Source organism: Patiria miniata, unplaced genomic scaffold (assembly GCF_015706575.1).
Source record: "Patiria miniata isolate m_02_andy unplaced genomic scaffold, ASM1570657v1 HiC_scaffold_18, whole genome shotgun sequence".
In the NCBI taxonomy this organism is placed as follows: Eukaryota; Metazoa; Echinodermata; class Asteroidea; order Valvatida; family Asterinidae; genus Patiria; species Patiria miniata.
The window spans coordinates 13,287,649-13,305,934 of NW_024037056.1; the positions used below are offsets into that span (position 1 = coordinate 13,287,649).

The 18,286-nt window shown below is 39.7% G+C and overlaps 1 protein-coding gene across 4 annotated transcripts; it reads left to right on the plus strand.

Annotated features, from left to right (window-relative positions):
- Window positions 1–2,837: 2,837 nt before the first annotated feature.
- LOC119724686 (heterogeneous nuclear ribonucleoprotein A3 homolog 2-like) lies at window positions 2,838–17,489 on the plus strand. Of its 4 annotated transcripts, none has more exons than XR_005270669.1 (10): window positions 2,838–2,993; window positions 5,197–5,469; window positions 5,771–5,975; window positions 7,695–7,808; window positions 8,769–9,029; window positions 10,030–10,110; window positions 11,815–11,972; window positions 15,625–15,687; window positions 16,019–16,083; window positions 16,517–17,489. XR_005270669.1 is itself a non-coding variant. In XM_038195851.1 (8 exons), exons 1-7 carry the CDS (start codon window positions 2,985–2,987, stop codon window positions 11,934–11,936), a joined length of 1,065 nt encoding a protein of 354 aa, XP_038051779.1. In that variant the 5' UTR covers window positions 2,838–2,984; the 3' UTR covers window positions 11,937–11,972; window positions 12,925–14,387. The 4 variants fall into 4 exon arrangements, 2 of the variants coding, with proteins under 2 accessions (XP_038051779.1, XP_038051780.1); XR_005270670.1 differs by having other exon boundaries at window positions 16,023–16,083; XM_038195851.1 differs by lacking the exons at window positions 15,625–15,687; window positions 16,019–16,083; window positions 16,517–17,489 and adding an exon at window positions 12,925–14,387.
- The last annotated feature ends 797 nt before the right edge of the window (window positions 17,490–18,286 follow it).

An 18,286-nucleotide genomic window follows, 5' to 3' on the forward strand; every position in this document is an offset into this window, starting at 1 on the left:
TTAATGCCTGTCTGTTTAATTGATGGATATTCCTAGCCTCTTGCTTCTGCATTGTGTTGTGTGACATGTCCCTTTATCAGGCATGCAACTTTTCCTCGGATCAGCTGATTTCCTCTTTTTTCACTTCCAATGTGTGCCATTAAAAATAGAAAAACACTGTACAAAGTCTTGGAAAGATTTGAATTTCCTCTTTTTTGTGACTTCCCAGTTGTATGCCTGCTTTATATTTAACTTCGCCATCTTCAAGTTGTAAATTTGAAGTAGAACTGCTTTGATAAGCAGCTATCTTCTGGATAGACCTTGATCATGCTGCCACCATTTCAGTCATGTTCCTTGTATCTAATAACAGTACTGAATGATAACGTTTTTTGTGCAAAAAGGAACCAGACTATATTTCCTTCCAGTCTCACTTTGGTTACGATGATTTGAATGGGAAAAAAAATCAAGATGGCTGCAACATGATATCGGTCTGTTGAATACAATTAACAAAAATAAAGTAGCCTACATGTACAAATGAAGTTTCAAATCTACCTGTGGTCCTAAATAGATGATTATGTTTTTGCACGCAACTAAATATGAAAATGGCCATAATTGATATGCATAGGCCAAAAGGCCTAACTTTTATAAAGTGCATGGTACATTGTTCGAGTGGGATAATAAAGTTTTTATCCATCTACATACAGTGTACACTCATTCTTCATAGGATTATGCTCATTTTGGCCAAGATACCCGGACTGCATGTACGTGTACATGTAGGGGCCAAGCCTATATACATGTAGACTCATTTTCGGCAGCATTCTTGTCTGGACTGCGTGTCAATTCATAGTTTTCACCTGATTTTTACAGGTTAGGGCGGTGGCTACGGAAGTGGCTATGGTTAATGATGGCCGCCGGCTTTGACTAGCTGCCGAGGCTGCCCGCGTATTTTTTTTTCCTAGGAGGGTTAGGGGCAATGTCATGAATAATTCAGTTTTTCCTTTGAATCATTGCAAGACTTGGGTTCTCGTTCTATTTTCCCCTTAATTTAAAATTATCTCAGTGATAAATTTGGAGAAGAAAAATCGCTGATGAGCAGCGACGACGTGGATTCGAACCAGGGATCTTTGTATCCATAGCTCATCTCGCTATCCACTAGGCTACTGTGTGGTAGCTCGACGACAACCGTTCTTTAAAATGCTTTAGTGTATTGTAACTAGTTGAGTAACTAACACCAATACTGTTGATATCATTGTCCGTTCTCATGGATAAACATGAATTATTTATGACATTGCCCCTAACCCTCCTAGGAATAAAAATTACGCAGGCTGCCCTATTAGATCATGTGACCAACCACCTGATCTCGGCCCCCAAGAGGTAAATGGATGGGACAAAACAGCTCCTGCAGAGTGACTTAAAAAAAAAATACATTTGTACATGTAAATAAATGAAGAGTAATTCTGATTTACAGTCGAACACCTTTATAACAAGGTCCTCGGGACTTTACAAATTACATTTGTACCTTGTTATAACAGGTAACTTGTACAAATGTATTATCAGTAATGAAAAACCAAAGAAAAACAAAGGCTAGGGGGCCAGATTTTGTCTAGGCCCCTCCCCCCCCCAAAAAAAAATGGCAGTAGCAAATGTTAGAAGATGACATCACAAGCAAAATAGTTGTGAGACTGAGAAGGGGCATTTGTTCACTACATGTACATGTATTAGGTAATAGTGTGCATTATTGTAGGATTTCAGGATCCACCCCTGCTAGCCCCCACTCCCCCCCCTCTTCCCCCCCCCCCGCCTCCACCCCCCCCCCCCCCAAATGATAGGCTCTAGAACCGCGCCTGGCCCCGCAATTATGTGACGTCAGTTTATATTACCATTGATGCCAAGGCCATGTAACGTTATTTGAGGATTAATGAATTTTAAAATTGTTTAAATATTATACCTTGCTTCTCCTAACTGGTGTCAATTAAAGATGTCCAATCTACCCTGAAATACAATGTACGCCTGAAATGTTGTTTTGCTTCAAATTACTCGAAATGTTCTTATATATATATAGTTGACGGATTTTTTTGTTAAGAACTTGACCCTGCAAAACTGGACGGTAGTCTACCCTTTTTTATAACATAGGCTGGGGTCGAGGGGCAAGTGGTGTCTAGTCCCCCCCCCCTTCATGACTGCAACTGTATTTTATTTAGGAAATCTACTTTTTACCTTAAACTTGAATCTCCAAGTATTTAGGCCTATACAAAAACCTTTCGTCGGCCTCCGTTGCGCCGCAAAGTATCCCTTCGCCTGAAAACAACTACCATTTAGGCCTATATATAGGCCGCTTGGATTTTTGTATTCAAAATAAATTCAATTGTTCAACACAAATATCTTGGAACCGTAGGCCTACTCAAAGTTTAAATTCCATTTCATGTGTATGTAGTACTAGTTTTTTTTACTCTAAAATGCATAATTTACGCCCACAATGTATGGTACTATAACCGACACTCGGCCCATATGAGAAGAACGCGAATTGATTTTTTAATTCATTAGACTTTTGCGCTACATGACACAATGACTTGACTTCATTTATTATGCACGGCCATAGCGTACGTATGCACGCGCAGCTGGACGGATTACTTCCTCCAAAAAGTAGTCACCCGCATACAATAGTGCCTAAAATCTTTATGTTTATTGATGTGATTAATTACCTATTTTTACATGCCCCATGTGTTATTCTTGAAGCCATTTGACTTTATAATTTTGACAGTCGAAAAAAGGTTAAATACGAATTTTCCCTTTTTAGTTCATGAAAAAAATACGTCACCGACTTGTATTCATGCGCGCACATGCTTTGCACACAAAGCAGGCATTTATTAACTGGTTCCCGTCATATCAGAAAGCCACACGGCAGTGGTTTCCCACATTGCAGCCGAAAGGAGCCAGTGTACCAGTGCAGCAAGTAATAGCATCCTTTTCGGTTCACGCAACAGCACGTCGACGAAAACTTCACAATGGGCGATGTAAGATAACCGAGATTTTTCACCAATATTTGCATTTTTCTTACAATTAACACAACGTTGGATAATGTTTATTATGTCGAGTTTCCAATTCTGTGGTGGTTAGCTTTAAATGTGGGATAATTTAGTAGGAATTTTGAGTTTTATTTTGTTCACTTTTTGCGTTTGTCGATTTTGTGCAATCACGCGTCTAGTCGCCTTGACTTGACAGTGTGGCGTGCTCGCGCCCATCATGAGTAATTGAGTTCTTTGTTCTTTTTATGTCTAGAATTTAATTGACCTTTTTGGGTTGAAATTCTGTATTTCAGTTCATATAAATATTATGTAAATTTGTCTCAAACACTAGATTTCCTCTATTGAATAAGCTTTGCAGTTTGCTGGCCGCATGGAATTTTTTGGAAACAAATATTTTGGAAAGAATGTTGCAACTTGCATTTACAACCTCAACCCGTACCCTAGGCTCAACATATTTAAACATTGATTGGCATCTGTATTGTAAACGATCTTGTAAACCAGTGCAGCTGGTTCCCCACCGTTCTGCTACTGCTAGCATTCTGCGGTAAGATTCCCATATCTGGCCATCACTCATTTTTCCCTTCAGTCATGTCAGTGACCTATCAAGTATCAGCCATCAGAAAGTGATTATATGCCCTAAAACTGTAAAAGTAAAAAGTAAAATGTAGCTGGGAAAATATTGAAGTTTTTACTAAGAAATCACTTTAAAAAATTTCAGACCAGTCCCATTGGGTTTGTTCACAGGGTGACAAGTGATGCCCAGATTTTTCCAGTTCGCCTATATGTAGATGGATAAGGCAAAAAAAAAAGTTCTGCTTCCGGTTTCCCTACCTACCCTATTCTGACAGCCCCTACCCTAATTTTTTTATTGGAAAAATGAGAAAAAAACACCCAAAACCATCAATTTCTACCTTTTACCCTTGACTACACGCCGACGTCTCAATATGATCGTACACACAAAAAATTGGCCCAAAAAACAATTCCCTACCTACCTACTCTATATTCGAATGCCATGTAATCGGAAGCAGATTTTTGGGCCTATTTTGTGGTGGTAGGAACCATACCACTGTGCTCCAATCCGCACGCGCGCACGAACACGGCATACGTATACGATCAAGTATAATGTATTTTATGGGGCCTAAGTTTAGAGCCACTGAGTGACGTCTCAACAATGCCAGCGAAAAATCAGATGGTGCCCCCCCCCCCCCCCCCCTTTCCCACCCCATTTTTTAATATGCGATAGTCCAGCTACCTTCCCTTCCAGCTTGGAGAGTATGGCAGCAAATTTGTTGTCTGCCCCTCCCCCCCCCCCCCCCATGCAAATACATCTTGCCGACTCCGCTGCACCCCCTCCCCCTTTTGAGTGATACCAAAGAATGTGTATACAGTCGAATCTCGTTAGTACAAACTCTGTTCAAACAAAATTCTGGTTACAACAAACATAAAGCCTTAGTCCCGACTGTGCATTAACCCTAACCCACCTCACTCCTCCAAAATCCTCCTGGCGGTTTTGGAGGATTCTAGAGGATTGAGGATGAATGGTGATTGAATCAAATGAGGATTCTGGAGGATTGAGGATGAATGGTGATTGAAGCACATGAGGATTTTGGAGGATTGAGGATGAATGGTGATTGAAGCACAAGAGGATTTTGGAGGATTGAGGATGAATGCATTTTGAGGCAGGACTGTCTGATGATTTTGAAGGATTTGGCGTTGGTTATCCTTCATTTAAACATGAGTGCAAAGTTTTGGGATGAGGAGGATTTTGGAGGATTGAGGATGAATGCATTTTGAGGCAGGACTGTCTGACAATTTTGAAAAATTTAGGCGGAGTTGCAAAATTTTGGAAAATTTTGGAAGATTTTGGAGGATTGAGGATGGTTGTAAGCAACAAGGGCCTAAGGGGTTAGGGTTAATGTGAATAATGAATGGGACTGATGTTCCTCTTAATACAAAATTCTGGTATAACAGACAATTTGGCTAGGTTCGAACGAGTTTGTTATAACGAGACTCTACTGTAGTTGTTTTAGACAATGTTGTTCCCAATGTTGTTCCAAATAGTTGCAGCATTGTTGATGGGTTGACTGGTGGTGTCCAACATCATGAATGTCAATTGAGGAATCTGGAGACGCACTAAATGCACCCCAACATACGTTATATTTTGTGTTTCTTCTTTTTTTCTTTTTTTTAGAATAATGATGAAGCACTGCGCAAGCTCTTCCTGGGCGGTCTTGACAGGGATAAGACTTCCGAAACCCAGCTGAAGGAGTACTTTGGGGTGTACGGCACAGTCGTCGACTGTGTCGTCATCAGAGACACCGATAAGCAGACTTCCAAGGGCTTTGGCTTTGTGACGATGGCCACGATAGAAGAGACAGACAAAGTCTTGTTGGACAAGGATGACAGCGAGCCTCATTACATCAACAATAAGAAAGTGGAGGTCAAACGCGCCATACCAAGAGGGGTAAGACCATCTTAGCCTCCCAGAATTCCCACGACCCGAATCTGAAACCCCCCACCCCTTTGTCTCCACTGTATCCCCATTGCCTCTGCTGTATTCCCTTCACCTGCGAGTTTTCCCTAGAGAATAATCATTTAGCTGTTCCAAATGTGACTACATAGAATGCATTGATGAAGAAGCATAAAGAGAACTTTTTTGGGACGTTGCAAATCAAAATGCATTCAGCCTCTTAACTTTGAGGTTCTATTTAAGTCCAGAAAATGACATAATTGGTTCATTTTGTGCATCTTTTCGCTCTCCGCAGCGCGACATCTTGCCCGACCCGATCAAGAAGCTTTTCGTCGCCGGCTTCAAGGATGCCCCCCTCACAGAAGACGACCTGAAGGCCTACTTCGGCGACAAGTGCTGTGTCGATAAAGTCCACATCGTGAAGGACAAAGAGACGGGCAAACAGAAGGGCTACTGCTTTGTGGAATTGAGCAACCGTCACATGGTCGACAAAGCCGCAAGTGAGTACCTAAAGTTGTTATCCACAGACCATATTTCAAATTAAATCCGAAGCTCGTGCAGCAGGGTGGCTGTTTTCTACCAGAAACTTTGACCAGTTTTGTAGCTGAGTCGATCATGAGTCTAATCAACAGAAAATCACAAGTCCAGTCAGAAGTGTCTTGTGGTTAGAGAGCTTGTGATGGACTTCTGAGGACTTGTGATGGACTTGCTACAGAACTGACTGGTCGGTTCTGTAGCAAGTTCTGTAGGCGGCTGGTCAAATGTCTTGAATATTGATGAAATGCTGTGCAGTGTCCATCACAAGCCTCAAGTCAAGTCTCAAGCCATTCAAAATGAAGTACATGTACGACAAAAGCATGCCTCTGTTATTGTTTAAGCCTCCTATGTATACATCAGAGATGAAACTTTTCAGATTTTAATCTGAAATCAGATTTTTAAAACTTTTCCAATGAAATTTCAGATATTTTAACCATCCCACAAAAATGATTTCTTAAAGATTTTTCCACAAAATGTTTTTTTTTTAATTATTATTTCCAAGAAAAAGCAATGAAAATGGCACGTGAAATGTGCACAAGGGTAAAACACCTAGACCAACACTGATCAGATGCTTTCCGGCTGGAGAAAAGGTTAAATACTGACCTATGACATTGATGTGCTGTGCTGCGCTGCGCTGTGCCGCACTGCGCTGCGCGACGCTGTGGCTCCTAACCAAGGTCCAATTTCAGATTTTTTTTGCCAAGGCCAGTTTCATCTCTGATACATTCTGTGCCTAGTGGTCTTTTCAGTCCAAATCAAACAAGTGACTGTTTTAAACAGTTAAGAATTCCCAGCCTACCTAAAGCAGGATTGACTGGCTGTGACTGTTCATGTAACTTGATGCAGCTTTGCTTTCACTGTGGGTGATTGATAAGCCAGCTGTGCCTACAACTTGCCTGCTTTGTCTGTTCATGGTCTGTTGACTGAGTTTGACTGATCTCAGTGCTAGCTTGCCATATGGTCTGACTGCTGGTGACTAGCCTGTGTTAAAAGTATAGCAGGGGAAGTGTGGACATTTTGACTGTGACCGTTTAAACTGGAGGGTTATTTCCCATTACTTGTGACTGGGCTGGTGATTGACTTGTGATCGACTTGCAATGGACTTGCCTGAAACACTGTAAACATGTAATGTGTCAGTATATTAAATCTTTCAGTGCCAAACTCGTACATGTACGAGGTATACTTGTTAGTCCAATAGCGCCAACCTCGTACATGTACGAGGTAATGTTCGTAAATGTTCGTACTTAAAATTGCCAAACCTCGTACATGTACGAGGTAGAGTAAATATGTTATCAAAAGGGGGCGCTCTTGCTCTTTCTAATGGTACCATTTTCATGCATGTACGACCTGTATTTATTTTTTCATTCGAGTTCTTGCGAGAGGGCGCAGTACTAAATCTCGTATTTTCTGCAAAAAGTGCGGAATCTCCCTGTGTTCAGGCCAGTGTTTCAGGGTGTATCACTATGTTTGTGACTACTTTTGACTTACCAATATATCAAGGATATACCAGAGAGTAACAACAACAAATTTAGTGAGTAAAACCTATGTACTTTTTTTTTTACAGAATTTTGAACAATTAACAAAAACGCTCGAAGTTGGGCGCTTTAGGGTTAAACTTTTCAAATTTCGCGGGCACTGAAAGAGTTAAATCTTAGTTTTTTTTTCTTTTCCTTTCCCCCCAGTCGTTGAGAACCATGAAATCAATGGCATCAGTGTCATCTGTAAGAAGGCTACACCCAAGGGTGATGACGGCAGTGGCGGACGGGGTGGCGGAAGGGGTGGTGGCAGAGGCCGTGGTAAGTTCTCTATAAATCTCAAAATATTTCAACAAGGCCTATGTTTCGCTGTGTGGATTATCATACAGGGGTGAGCCACCTCTGCTCTAGTAATGCCAGGGTAATGGCACAGTTGGAATGATATACGTGTACTTTTGAACCTAGGTCTGTTGGGTAACCACTGACCAGAATCCAAAGTTTTTCCCTGTTCCTTGGCCTCATGCCTATTGTTTTCCTGATGTAAAATTCAGCAATACAGTCGACTCTCGTTAGAACAAACTCTGTTAATACAAAATTCTGGTTATAACAAACATATAGCCTTGGTCCCGACTGAGCATTTATGTGCACAATGAATGGGACTGATGTTCCTCTTAAATACAAAATTCTGATATAACAAACAATTTGGCTAGGTCTGAACGAGTTTGTATTAACCCTAACTCCCTAGGCCTTTTTGCTAGGATGTAGCCTCAATCCTGCAAAATCCTCCAATTGGCATCATGGAAAAATAGCATATAGCCTCAATCCTGCAAATTCCTCCGCTATTTCTTGAATATGGTCCATGGAGGGGTTACCACTGCCTGAATCCTGCAAAATCCTCCGGCTATGACTGTCAATAGGCAGAGGCAGTGACATCCTGGAGCAGTGCGGAGGATGTCAAGTATAATCAAGGACTAAATTTATGCACGGCTGAGCATAAACAACACAAGGTCCGGCCCAAGACTTTGACACAGTGCGTACTCCGAAATCAGCAACGCACTTTGGCCATGTAACCTCAATCCTGCAAATTCCTCCAATTTGCAAAAAGGATTTTGGAGGATTCATGGCAGTTAGAGTTAACGAGACTCGACTGTATGTCAATTTACAGAAGATGGAATATGCTTTTTTAGCAAGCATGGTGTGTGTACCAAGTGTTGTGAAAATTTCATGAGTCTTTCCATGGGATCAAATGTCAACAAGTGAACAATATTTTTCTCTCTATAGTTGGTGGCTACGGCGGTGGTGGTAGTGGCTACGGCGGTGGTGGCTACGGCGGGGGCGGCGGTGGTGGCTACGGCGGTGGCTACGGCGGCGGCGGTGGTGACTACGGTGGTGACGGGTCCGACGGCTATGGTGGCTACGGTGGTGATAGGTCATACGGTGGCCGTGGCGGAGGTCGTGGACGTGGTGGTAGCCGCGGAGGCGGCGGTGGCGGCTACGGCGGCGGCAGTGGTGGGGGTAGCTGGGGCGGCAACGGTTACGATAGTAAGTACTCGGGGCAGAGGTGAACATTTTGATTTGACTCTTCAACAAATGACATACATTTAATGAAAAATACTTTTTTGGGGGTTGCTTTTGCGCACGTACGATCAACCTCACGTGTAAACTGGCTCCCAGTCTCCACGTTATCAATTTTAATTGGGGTTGGGCGCCTGCAAACCCCCTACCCCTTTACTCACTTCAGAGATCTGAACCGAAGATGGGGTACATTGGGTGATATTGGAGGCCGGTACAGTAAACGTAGGGAATTTGCTTTGGCAAACTGAAGGGTATGATAGAGCAAGCGTCAAGACCATACTCGCACTATTCTTCAGTATTGGGCTTTGACCTTCACCGATGTATCTTTATTTCTTATACACACTGTATGCTCATTGTTTTCCCGTGTGATAATGTGAGAAAAAAATTCTCAGACTACTGGGGTGGGAGTCGAACCCATGACCTGCTGCTTACTAGTGCAGACGTCTTGACCACTCGACCTCTGAGCTTGCTGGGTTCGGTTGGATCGAATCTGATATAGCAGCGGGTACTGTAGCCAAACTATTCATAACAATGGAATTTTGCATCGATGTGATGTAAACTTTTTTTTTAATGTTGGTGAAGGGCAAAACCTAATATTCGTTTCATTAATATTATTATTATTTATTCGGCCCAAAAACAAAACAAAAAAAACAAGGACAAAAGCCAGAGGCATATGCCTAGAATTCAAAAAGTGTACCTAAAAAACTGTGAACCGAATGCCTTCAATTCCAATACCTCTGGCTACACAAAAAGATATAAGCATACAAAATTCACAGATGTTCAAATGTTAAAAAGTTAGGATGATTATCAAAATTACACAAATACGATTCAAAGGAAAAATTATAAAAGAAATTATAAAGTAAAAAGCAAATTCGGTAAAATTTTTTAGAAATAGCCACCACGTTGTTTTACATCATCCTGAAGCAAAACTTCATCTCATAAACACTTTTCGTTTTTTAATTTCTAGACTGGGGCAGTGGTAGCAGTGGATATGATGCTGGCTCCAACTACGCAGGCTCGAGCTCCAACTATGGGCCTATGAAGGGAGGTGGGTGCCAGACTATCACATTTCTTTTGTTTGTCAAAGCAAATTTGGGGCAGAGTCTCTCAAGGAATTGTTCGCAGGCAATCCGAAGGCAAATTAACTCTCCTGTAGTTAGACCATTCAAAACACCTCAAAATCTGGGTTCTGGCAAATTGGTGGACAAAAAATGCAGGACCTTTTAAAACCCTCCAGAATTTATTGTTACTGCACTACCACACCTTTCAATTCCTTTCGAAAGGTATTGAAAGGCAACTTACTGAATTTGCCCACAGAGTTGCTTCACCTTCCGAAACCTTTCGAAAATGTTCAAAGTTCCAGCACTATTTCACCTTTCAAAACCCTTTTAGTCAGGCAAATTTAAAATGTTTTGAAAGGTCTGATAATTCTCTGCCAACTGCACTGGGCATAGCAGGGTCAATGCATTGCAAGCTTAAGGAACCAGTTGGAACAACAAGCAATTTTTCCCACAGTATAATGGATTTATTCAGAAAATTGCACACAAAGTTCTCTGTTTTATTGATGGAAATTGAACCACTTGCCTGACATTTATTAGTATGACATGGCCCTACCATTACCCGTGTGTTTTTTAAACTCGCAATTCCTAATAGATCTCTCTCAAAGACGGCCATCCCTGTAGGAGAACTGCAACTGCGTATTTAACGCAATCATGCACGCATTCCGCAGTGTGGAAAATGTTCCCAACTTGCGCGCTGGTAGCTCGAAATGTGTTCGAAATACGACGCAGCCGATGCGCGTTATGCAAGTTGACGCTCAAAATGCTGATGCACGTGGCTGGTCTGTAGGACATTACGTCATTTGAGAGAGACCTATAGTTTCATAATGATCTTTTGCGTGCAGCCTGATCGACGAAAACATTTGTCACAAAACAAAATTTTATTTTTTAGCAGAGCTTGTTGTAAAGCCACTTTTTTCATCATATTATCATCTTGACGAAGGTCAGTTATTGCAAAAATGTTGAAAAGATTTGAAACTGTTAAAATGACATGTTAATAGTATAAAGTGTCAGAGGCAAAAAAAGGGTCGGGAATATTTCTATTCCCCCTGAATGGGATGCTAGACTATCCATCGCAGGTTGCCCAGCTGGAGAGAGGCAAGTCGGGATGAAGTGGCTTGCCCAAGGACACAACATATGGCCAGCAGCTGGATTCAAACCCCTGACCCTCTGATCATGAATCGGGAGCACTAACCTCTTGGCTACACTACCTCAACATTAACCCAAGGCCCTTGTTGCTTACAACCATCCTCAATCCTCCAAAATTTTGCAACTCCGCCTAAATTTTTCAAAATTGTCAGACAGTCCTGCCTCAAAATGCATTCATCCAAAATCCTCCAAAGTCCTCCTCATCCCAAAATTTTACACTCGTGTTTAAATGAAGGATGAGCAACGCCAAATCCTTCAAAATCATCAGACAGTCCTGCCACAAAATGCATTCATCCTCAATCCTCCAAAATCCTCTTGTGCTTCAATCACCATTCATCCTCAATCCTCCAAAATCCTCATGTGTGCTCCAATCACCATTCATCCTCAATCCTCCAGAATCCTCATTTGATTCAATCACCATTCATCCTCAATCCTCTAGAATCCTCCAAAACCACCAGGAGGATTTTGGAGGAGTGAGGTGGTTTAGGGTTAACCACTTGGCTACACTACCTCAACATTAATAGTGTTCACATTGATCATGACAGGTTACAGCTCTGGCGGTGGTGGTGGTGGTAGCTACGGAAGCGGTTATGGAAGCGGTGGTAGTGGTGGCTACGGTAGCGGTGGCTACGGAGGCGGTGGCGGAAGAGGTGGCCGCCCCTATTAGATCATGTGACCAACCACCTGATGTCGTCCCCAAGAGGTAAGTAGAATAACAGACTATCGTGCATGGGACAAATCTCACCGACCTGCCGAGTGACTTTGCAATTAAAAAAAGAATTTCTTTCGATTCTTTCATAATTTCCTATCCAAGATAAGCATGTTGCTTTTAAATACTGATAATTCCGAATCTGCTCTCTGCGCTGTGGTGTTATAAACTTCACTTACCAATTTTGTATGGGTTATGGCCGGCCATTGAGAAAAAAGGCATTTGGATCGATATTGAACCAAATTTGTTTTGAAGACAACGCATTTAAAATTAAAAAATTGGATTGCCGTTGGCAATGCTGATGCAAAAGAGATTGTCAAAAGCTCATGAAGCTGTTTAATCTCATCAGGCTTGTAAAGATCAAAGTATTTATTCGGCAGGTCTGTGACATTTGTCACAGTGACTTCTGTGGTTTTGGTCCAACATTTTGGGGTGAAAAATTGTGGGCTGCATTCTAGTCCAAGTGATACAGTTGACGCCCCAGAGCTGTGTTTTACTGAAGTCATAAGGCTTAAGAAATTTGCAAAAACCAACTTGATGTCTTCTACATTTCGGCGTAAAAATGTTTTTTGATGATTTCATACCGGATGGAAAAAAGTATAGCTTTAAACAAGCACATTCAAATAACACAGGAACAAAAAATGTTTTGAGTGTTAACCCATCTCCTATGTACTTCAAAACCAAAAAAAAACACCTTAAAAACAAAAGGCATTGATTTTATCCAAGCATTTTTTAGAAGTGACCGAGAACGAAAACCATTATCTATGAGGAAACTAGATAATTTGAATGATTTAAAATAGGTCAAAATGTTGTGTCGTGTTTTCTAAACAGGCTCTTTTTTTTTCAATGTTGATTAGATTTTTTTTTCGTAAGACTTAATGTACTGAACTTCATTGAGTAAGAACCACATTTTCTCACCATTTCTGTATATTTTTCCTCTCCGTAGAGTTCACTATATGGGACGGTAATGTTAGCGTTACCCTATCAATAATGCAGTGGGACTTTCTACCTAGTCATCATTAAAGCAAACCCCTCTTTCTCTCAAGAAACCGAACCCCTCAATGAATCGACGGATGCTAATGTCTCAAGTTTGGCCCCCCTTGGAATAGGCTGGAGATACTTTACCGAACTCTCTGAAGTGACTGCTTAGATAAGGCCTGATAAGGAGACGCTTCGATCTTGCCGACCACTTTTTAAGGTCCAAGGATATCTGGTTAAAGAGCCTTAAGAAATAGTTGCTGTCTGCTTAAGATCTTCATGACAATGCTTAAAGTTACTGTGGATACATTGATTCGAAAAAGCAAGTGAATTTGCCAACGTCTTGGAAAATCTTCCCCAAAAAACAACAAAAACAGTTCCCATTACAGTTTGTTGATTAACCGTTCCGAGCCCAAACAGCACCAAAAAAAACACAGAAAAGGAGTTAAATATTGAAATAAGGGGCTTTACAAGAACGTCTTCGCGTAGAAAATGTATAAGCAAATTCACTGCGTTTTTTCCTAAGCTGTACATAAGGAATGAAAGCATTTCAATCAATTGTTAACCTTTAATTAAGGATTCTGTAACCACTTTAAAGATTAGAAATAAGATTTGACTTTTACTATTTTTTTTTAAGTTCGTAATCAATATTCTTGTGAGTATTCTTGACAATGGCATAAAATCCGTAAAAAAAATCCCTTTCGACGGAAAAATGAAGAAAAAAAAATCAAAAAAAAATTAGACTTTTTTTTTCTTCTAGACTTGGACTCGTTTTTGTGATGCGAATTCAAACTTTGAAGCAGTCATCTTCATCAAATTCAACTCGGTCCATTGATCAAGTCCGTTCTGCAATAATTGCCTCATGAATATTCACATTTCTTATGAATATGTAAATCAACTTGGTAGCAACATTCCAGTGATAGGTCCTTACGAATATTCAGGGGGGAACATTTTAATGTCCTACTGCCATTATGTCCTTTACTTTCTTAAATCATGTACATATTAATTATCAAATAACAGGCGATGTTTTGTGAGTTGTGTATTGTGACAAGTAAAGAGTGTTAAAAAGTTTTTATTTTGCAATTTTTTTCCCCCCTTAAGTGAATGATTAAATACTTGTAAAACACTCCCAGGATTTTATTTTTTATTTCCCCAAGATAAGGGTATTTAAGCATAATGGTCGGTCATCTTACGTAAACTTCACGAGATGTTTTTTATTTTTGGGTATGCTAACGCAACATTCAAAAATAGTACGTGCAGAAAGATCATTGTGAAACTCAACAATTAGGCTTGTATGATAAATGATGTTACAATTTCACCGTTAATGCTGGTTTTATTCCTAGAAGTATTCGTGTGTTAGTGCATTTCGTATTTTCTTTGTGAAGTCAAATAAATGGAGCAGTTTTAGACAAGCAAAAAATCTCAACTCAACTATCTCAGCATTTTCTCTTTAATTTCAAGCAAGTTTTGTTAAAGGTTTCCTTAAAACAGTGTTATAAATGTGCTACAAGAACATGTAGAATTGAGATCCGTTTTTACAAGAATGAACTTTATCCCTCTTTAAACATTCTTAAAATCCTTTGTCAAAAAAAATATCTTTTTCCTTTTTTAAGTTCCACCTTGTCCACATACATGCGTGGCCACATTTCTTTTTTTTTCATACTCCACACAAAAAATGAGGCACATCTTTTTCAAAACAAGTTTTTTTGGGGTGCGGACAGGGGCATGGGGCACTCAATTTCTTCTCCATTCCCTTTATGTGTCTGTCTAGGGAAAAGAAAGAGTTCATTTTCTCTGTGAAAAGCAGCAAATTCCATAAAATCGGATTCCCTTTTGGCCCATTCACATTCTCTGTGCATGCGTTTGCAAAGTTGTAAAAGGACTGATTCTTAATACGTGTATTGATTTTAAATGAGTTCATACAATTTGCTCTTAGCACCGCAAAACTATTTTCAGTTATTAACAACTATGCCTGTAACCAAAAGAATTTAAAATCGAATTAACAATTTTCCAACCTTAAATGATATTAGCATATTGGCTACGTCATCTTTGGTGAACATGTACTTACTAGACATGCATGCTTTAGCAATAGACACGTTCCAAGTACTTAACTCTAAAAGGTTTAAACTCACTGTACAGATGAACTAATGAATCTTCACTTTTGCATCCAGTTTTCTACTCGAACCAAATGCCACATGCTGTACCTATTATAGCTTTTCCTCTATGAAGAACAGAATCCTGTATCAATGATATCTGCTGACTAGAAATCGTCACGAAATCAAGCTGAAATCACTCTCTGATTATAAGAAATCAAGCGTAAGATGGAATTTCCAACTGCTAGGTAAGATCTAAGTTATCTACGTGTGTACACTTGTGACTTAAGCCACTGAACGACTTTCCAATTTAAGTAATTTTATAGTTCAGTTCAAGCAAAAATCTGTCGAGGAAAAAGTTGCAAAAATCAACTGAAAGTTAGTTTCAAAAATCACTTGATTCGGCCCGTTTTTCCTACTGTGAACTCGCTTTTACTGCGACCTGAATTTACACGCATTGATCCTGAACCACTCAAATTGTCCAACTTAAAAAAAAGGGGGGCTCGTGTATTTGTGTGTCGATGTGTTTTAACATCTGTAACTCATTTTTGAATGGTACTTCTTTCATCTTTTAGGTTTGTTGCGTTGTAACAGCCAGTGACAGAAATCTGATGGCATGCTTGTGACTATTAGACTTGGTAAGTTTACAAGAAACTCTTCTTGCCCCCCCCCCCCAGACTCGCCCAAGTGCCCCTTTTGTGGACATAAATGTGCCCCCTCAAGCATAAATGTGCCCCTGGAGATGAAAACAAAACTGGCCCAAAAAATATTGGATAATTTGTTTTCAGTAACCATTTTCCAAAATGGTATAGAAAGTTCTGATATGAACGAGGAATATGAAAACCAAGCCCCAAAACCCTTACAATGCATCCTGAAAATGGCCGGTTTTGAAGAGCGCCCCCGATTTTGGCTACAAAGTCTCTTGTGGGTAGTACTGGGTGTGACTAATGTGTAGTTTTACTTTTGCAGTCAGGTACTGGATGCTATGCTTAGATGCTCGGGATGGAGAAATTCAAGAAGGCTTGTTAGCTATGGTAAGATGTCCCATTACAATGAAGGTATTTACTGGAAGTCTAGCAAAACTGAGAATAACATGTGTAGCTTTTCGAAGCATAGCATCTGTTACCCACAGAGAATTATGTGAAACAAGGCTTTGCGGGCAAGTTACTAGTCAGATTATTTATGCAAAACAAGACTGCATCTTGATCCCGAGATTCTGACTGTTCAGCAGCACGCAAATTTCAACTTGTGTACTTTGCATGCAACTTTTGATCGGCGAATATTCAAATATTTGTTAAAACACAGTTTTGAATAATCGAATACTTAATTATTCGAAAAATGGACAGACCTAACAAGATGCCATAAATCTTTTATTGTTAATATGAACATTATTTTTCACTACACTATACACCTATGGTATATTTTTCTACATTCGTACTGTTCACCCATTTTGTTATTCCTTTACAGGTGTTCTTAAAATAGATGCAGTTCGGAGCATACAAGAATGACATCGTCACTTTGTTCAGTGCAATCCTCGGTGCAATTCCAAAGTGAAATATTTTGACAAAAACTCAGGAAACTTCATTCACATATGCTGGAAATGATTGAATGTTGAATATAGAAGAATTCACTATTTACATGTAGGTCTAGTTTAGTGGAACGGCATACATTGTAAATTAAACTACATGTGCAATGATGTTTGGATGGTGACCAATTTTTCTCCAGTTTCTCAAGGTTTTGTATGTTGATTCACTGAAGCAAAGCCTCCAGAAATTGTTTGCCGAATTGCAATTCCTGTATTGAAATTAAACTTAATTTTTTTTTTATCGGTTTACTCAACTCAGACTTTGTCACTCTTTCAAGAAGTTGTTAGAATGTCATGGAAGTTTAACACTTGTCTGCAAGGTAAATGCCCAGCTACATGTAGCAAATCTATGTTATATGTAGGTGTGGTTACTTAACAGTGCAAAGATAAATCAAAGATGAATCAGTCTTCAATATATGATGGTGGCATTAACAAAAGAATTGAAGTATAAACATTCATTTAGCGTGTTTGAGTTTAGGTAAAAAATCTTCAGTAGTGAGTTTTATGCCATGATTTTGTCCTCTGCAGGGAAATCGCATTATGTTTTTAACATGAAAGTCTTTGACACATCCACACTTCTTGTGCTGCACCTTGTCTGAAATCTGAATATATGAATTAAAATACCTAAAACTTCGTTTTTTAATTATTTTTTAAAACTGTTTTACTGTACTTACTTCAAACCCCAATCAGTGCATTAAAAAGGGTAGACTTTTACAAATGTCCTAGCTAAATGCATTTTGTTCGAACCTGTTGATTAAAAATGTTTGTTTATAGCATTTTGACATACTGTACCTTTAAAATAGTACCTTATTAACCCTTTTTGTAACAAGCTGATAGTGACACTTATTTTTTTAACGTGAACAAAATCTGTCTGTAACTTTTTTACTTGACGTTTTTATGAAATAAATTTGATAAAAGATTGTTTTTATAAAAAAAAACTGGTCTAGTGTGTCATGTTAATTTTTGTCCTGATGATTACATGTCATTATTTCAGATAGTATAGCGGTGGATGTAAATGGCAAAGCTACATGGGATGATCCAAATGTACAGAGTTTTACCTCATTGGACGACGAATTTCAATACAGTGTTTTCTTTTCCCTGTTTTTCTTACCTTGCTCCTACTTTTTCGACTTTTTTCTTTGAATTCCTGTTTGTTTCTATATTTTTTTCACACAAATGGTATCTCGTTGAATAGTTTTCATGTTTATAATGTACACCGTCGTTTGCAAAATCACACAATGAAGGGCTTGGTCGCAGGAGTACTGCAACTGTACTTCCAAGAGCTTAGTTGAGGATGGAGCACAAGTGTTGTGAGTACAGAACATGCCAAATGAGGCTTATGATGCTGTGGACATGGTCGAGTTTCAACAAAAACTACTTCTGAAAGCCAGAAAAGGTCGTACTATTTAAAGTTTATCCTTATTTTGTCTTGCATGTAAATCCTATTACAGTCGAACCATGATAAGAAGAGCACTGTTAATACAACATCCTGTTTGTAACAACTTAACAAGCAACATTGCAGGTCCCAAGTCTTCGTTTTCCTTTGTTTTCCATAAGGACATTTGTCAAGTACCAAGGACCTCGTTATAAAGTACATGTAGTTCGACCGCATTCCACTTGTTCACCTGGGTCTGCTTGAAACCTGTCTTCGT

What these genes read in the sequence shown, in the direction of transcription:
- LOC119724686 (XM_038195851.1), top strand. An exon ending in CATGGTCGACAAAGCCGCAA is followed by an intron (nt 5,976 to 7,694) that starts GTGAGTACCTAA and finishes CTTTCCCCCCAG; the next exon opens with TCGTTGAGAACCATGAAATC. An exon ending in CTATGGGCCTATGAAGGGAG is followed by an intron (nt 10,111 to 11,814) that starts GTGGGTGCCAGA and finishes TGATCATGACAG; the next exon opens with GTTACAGCTCTGGCGGTGGT.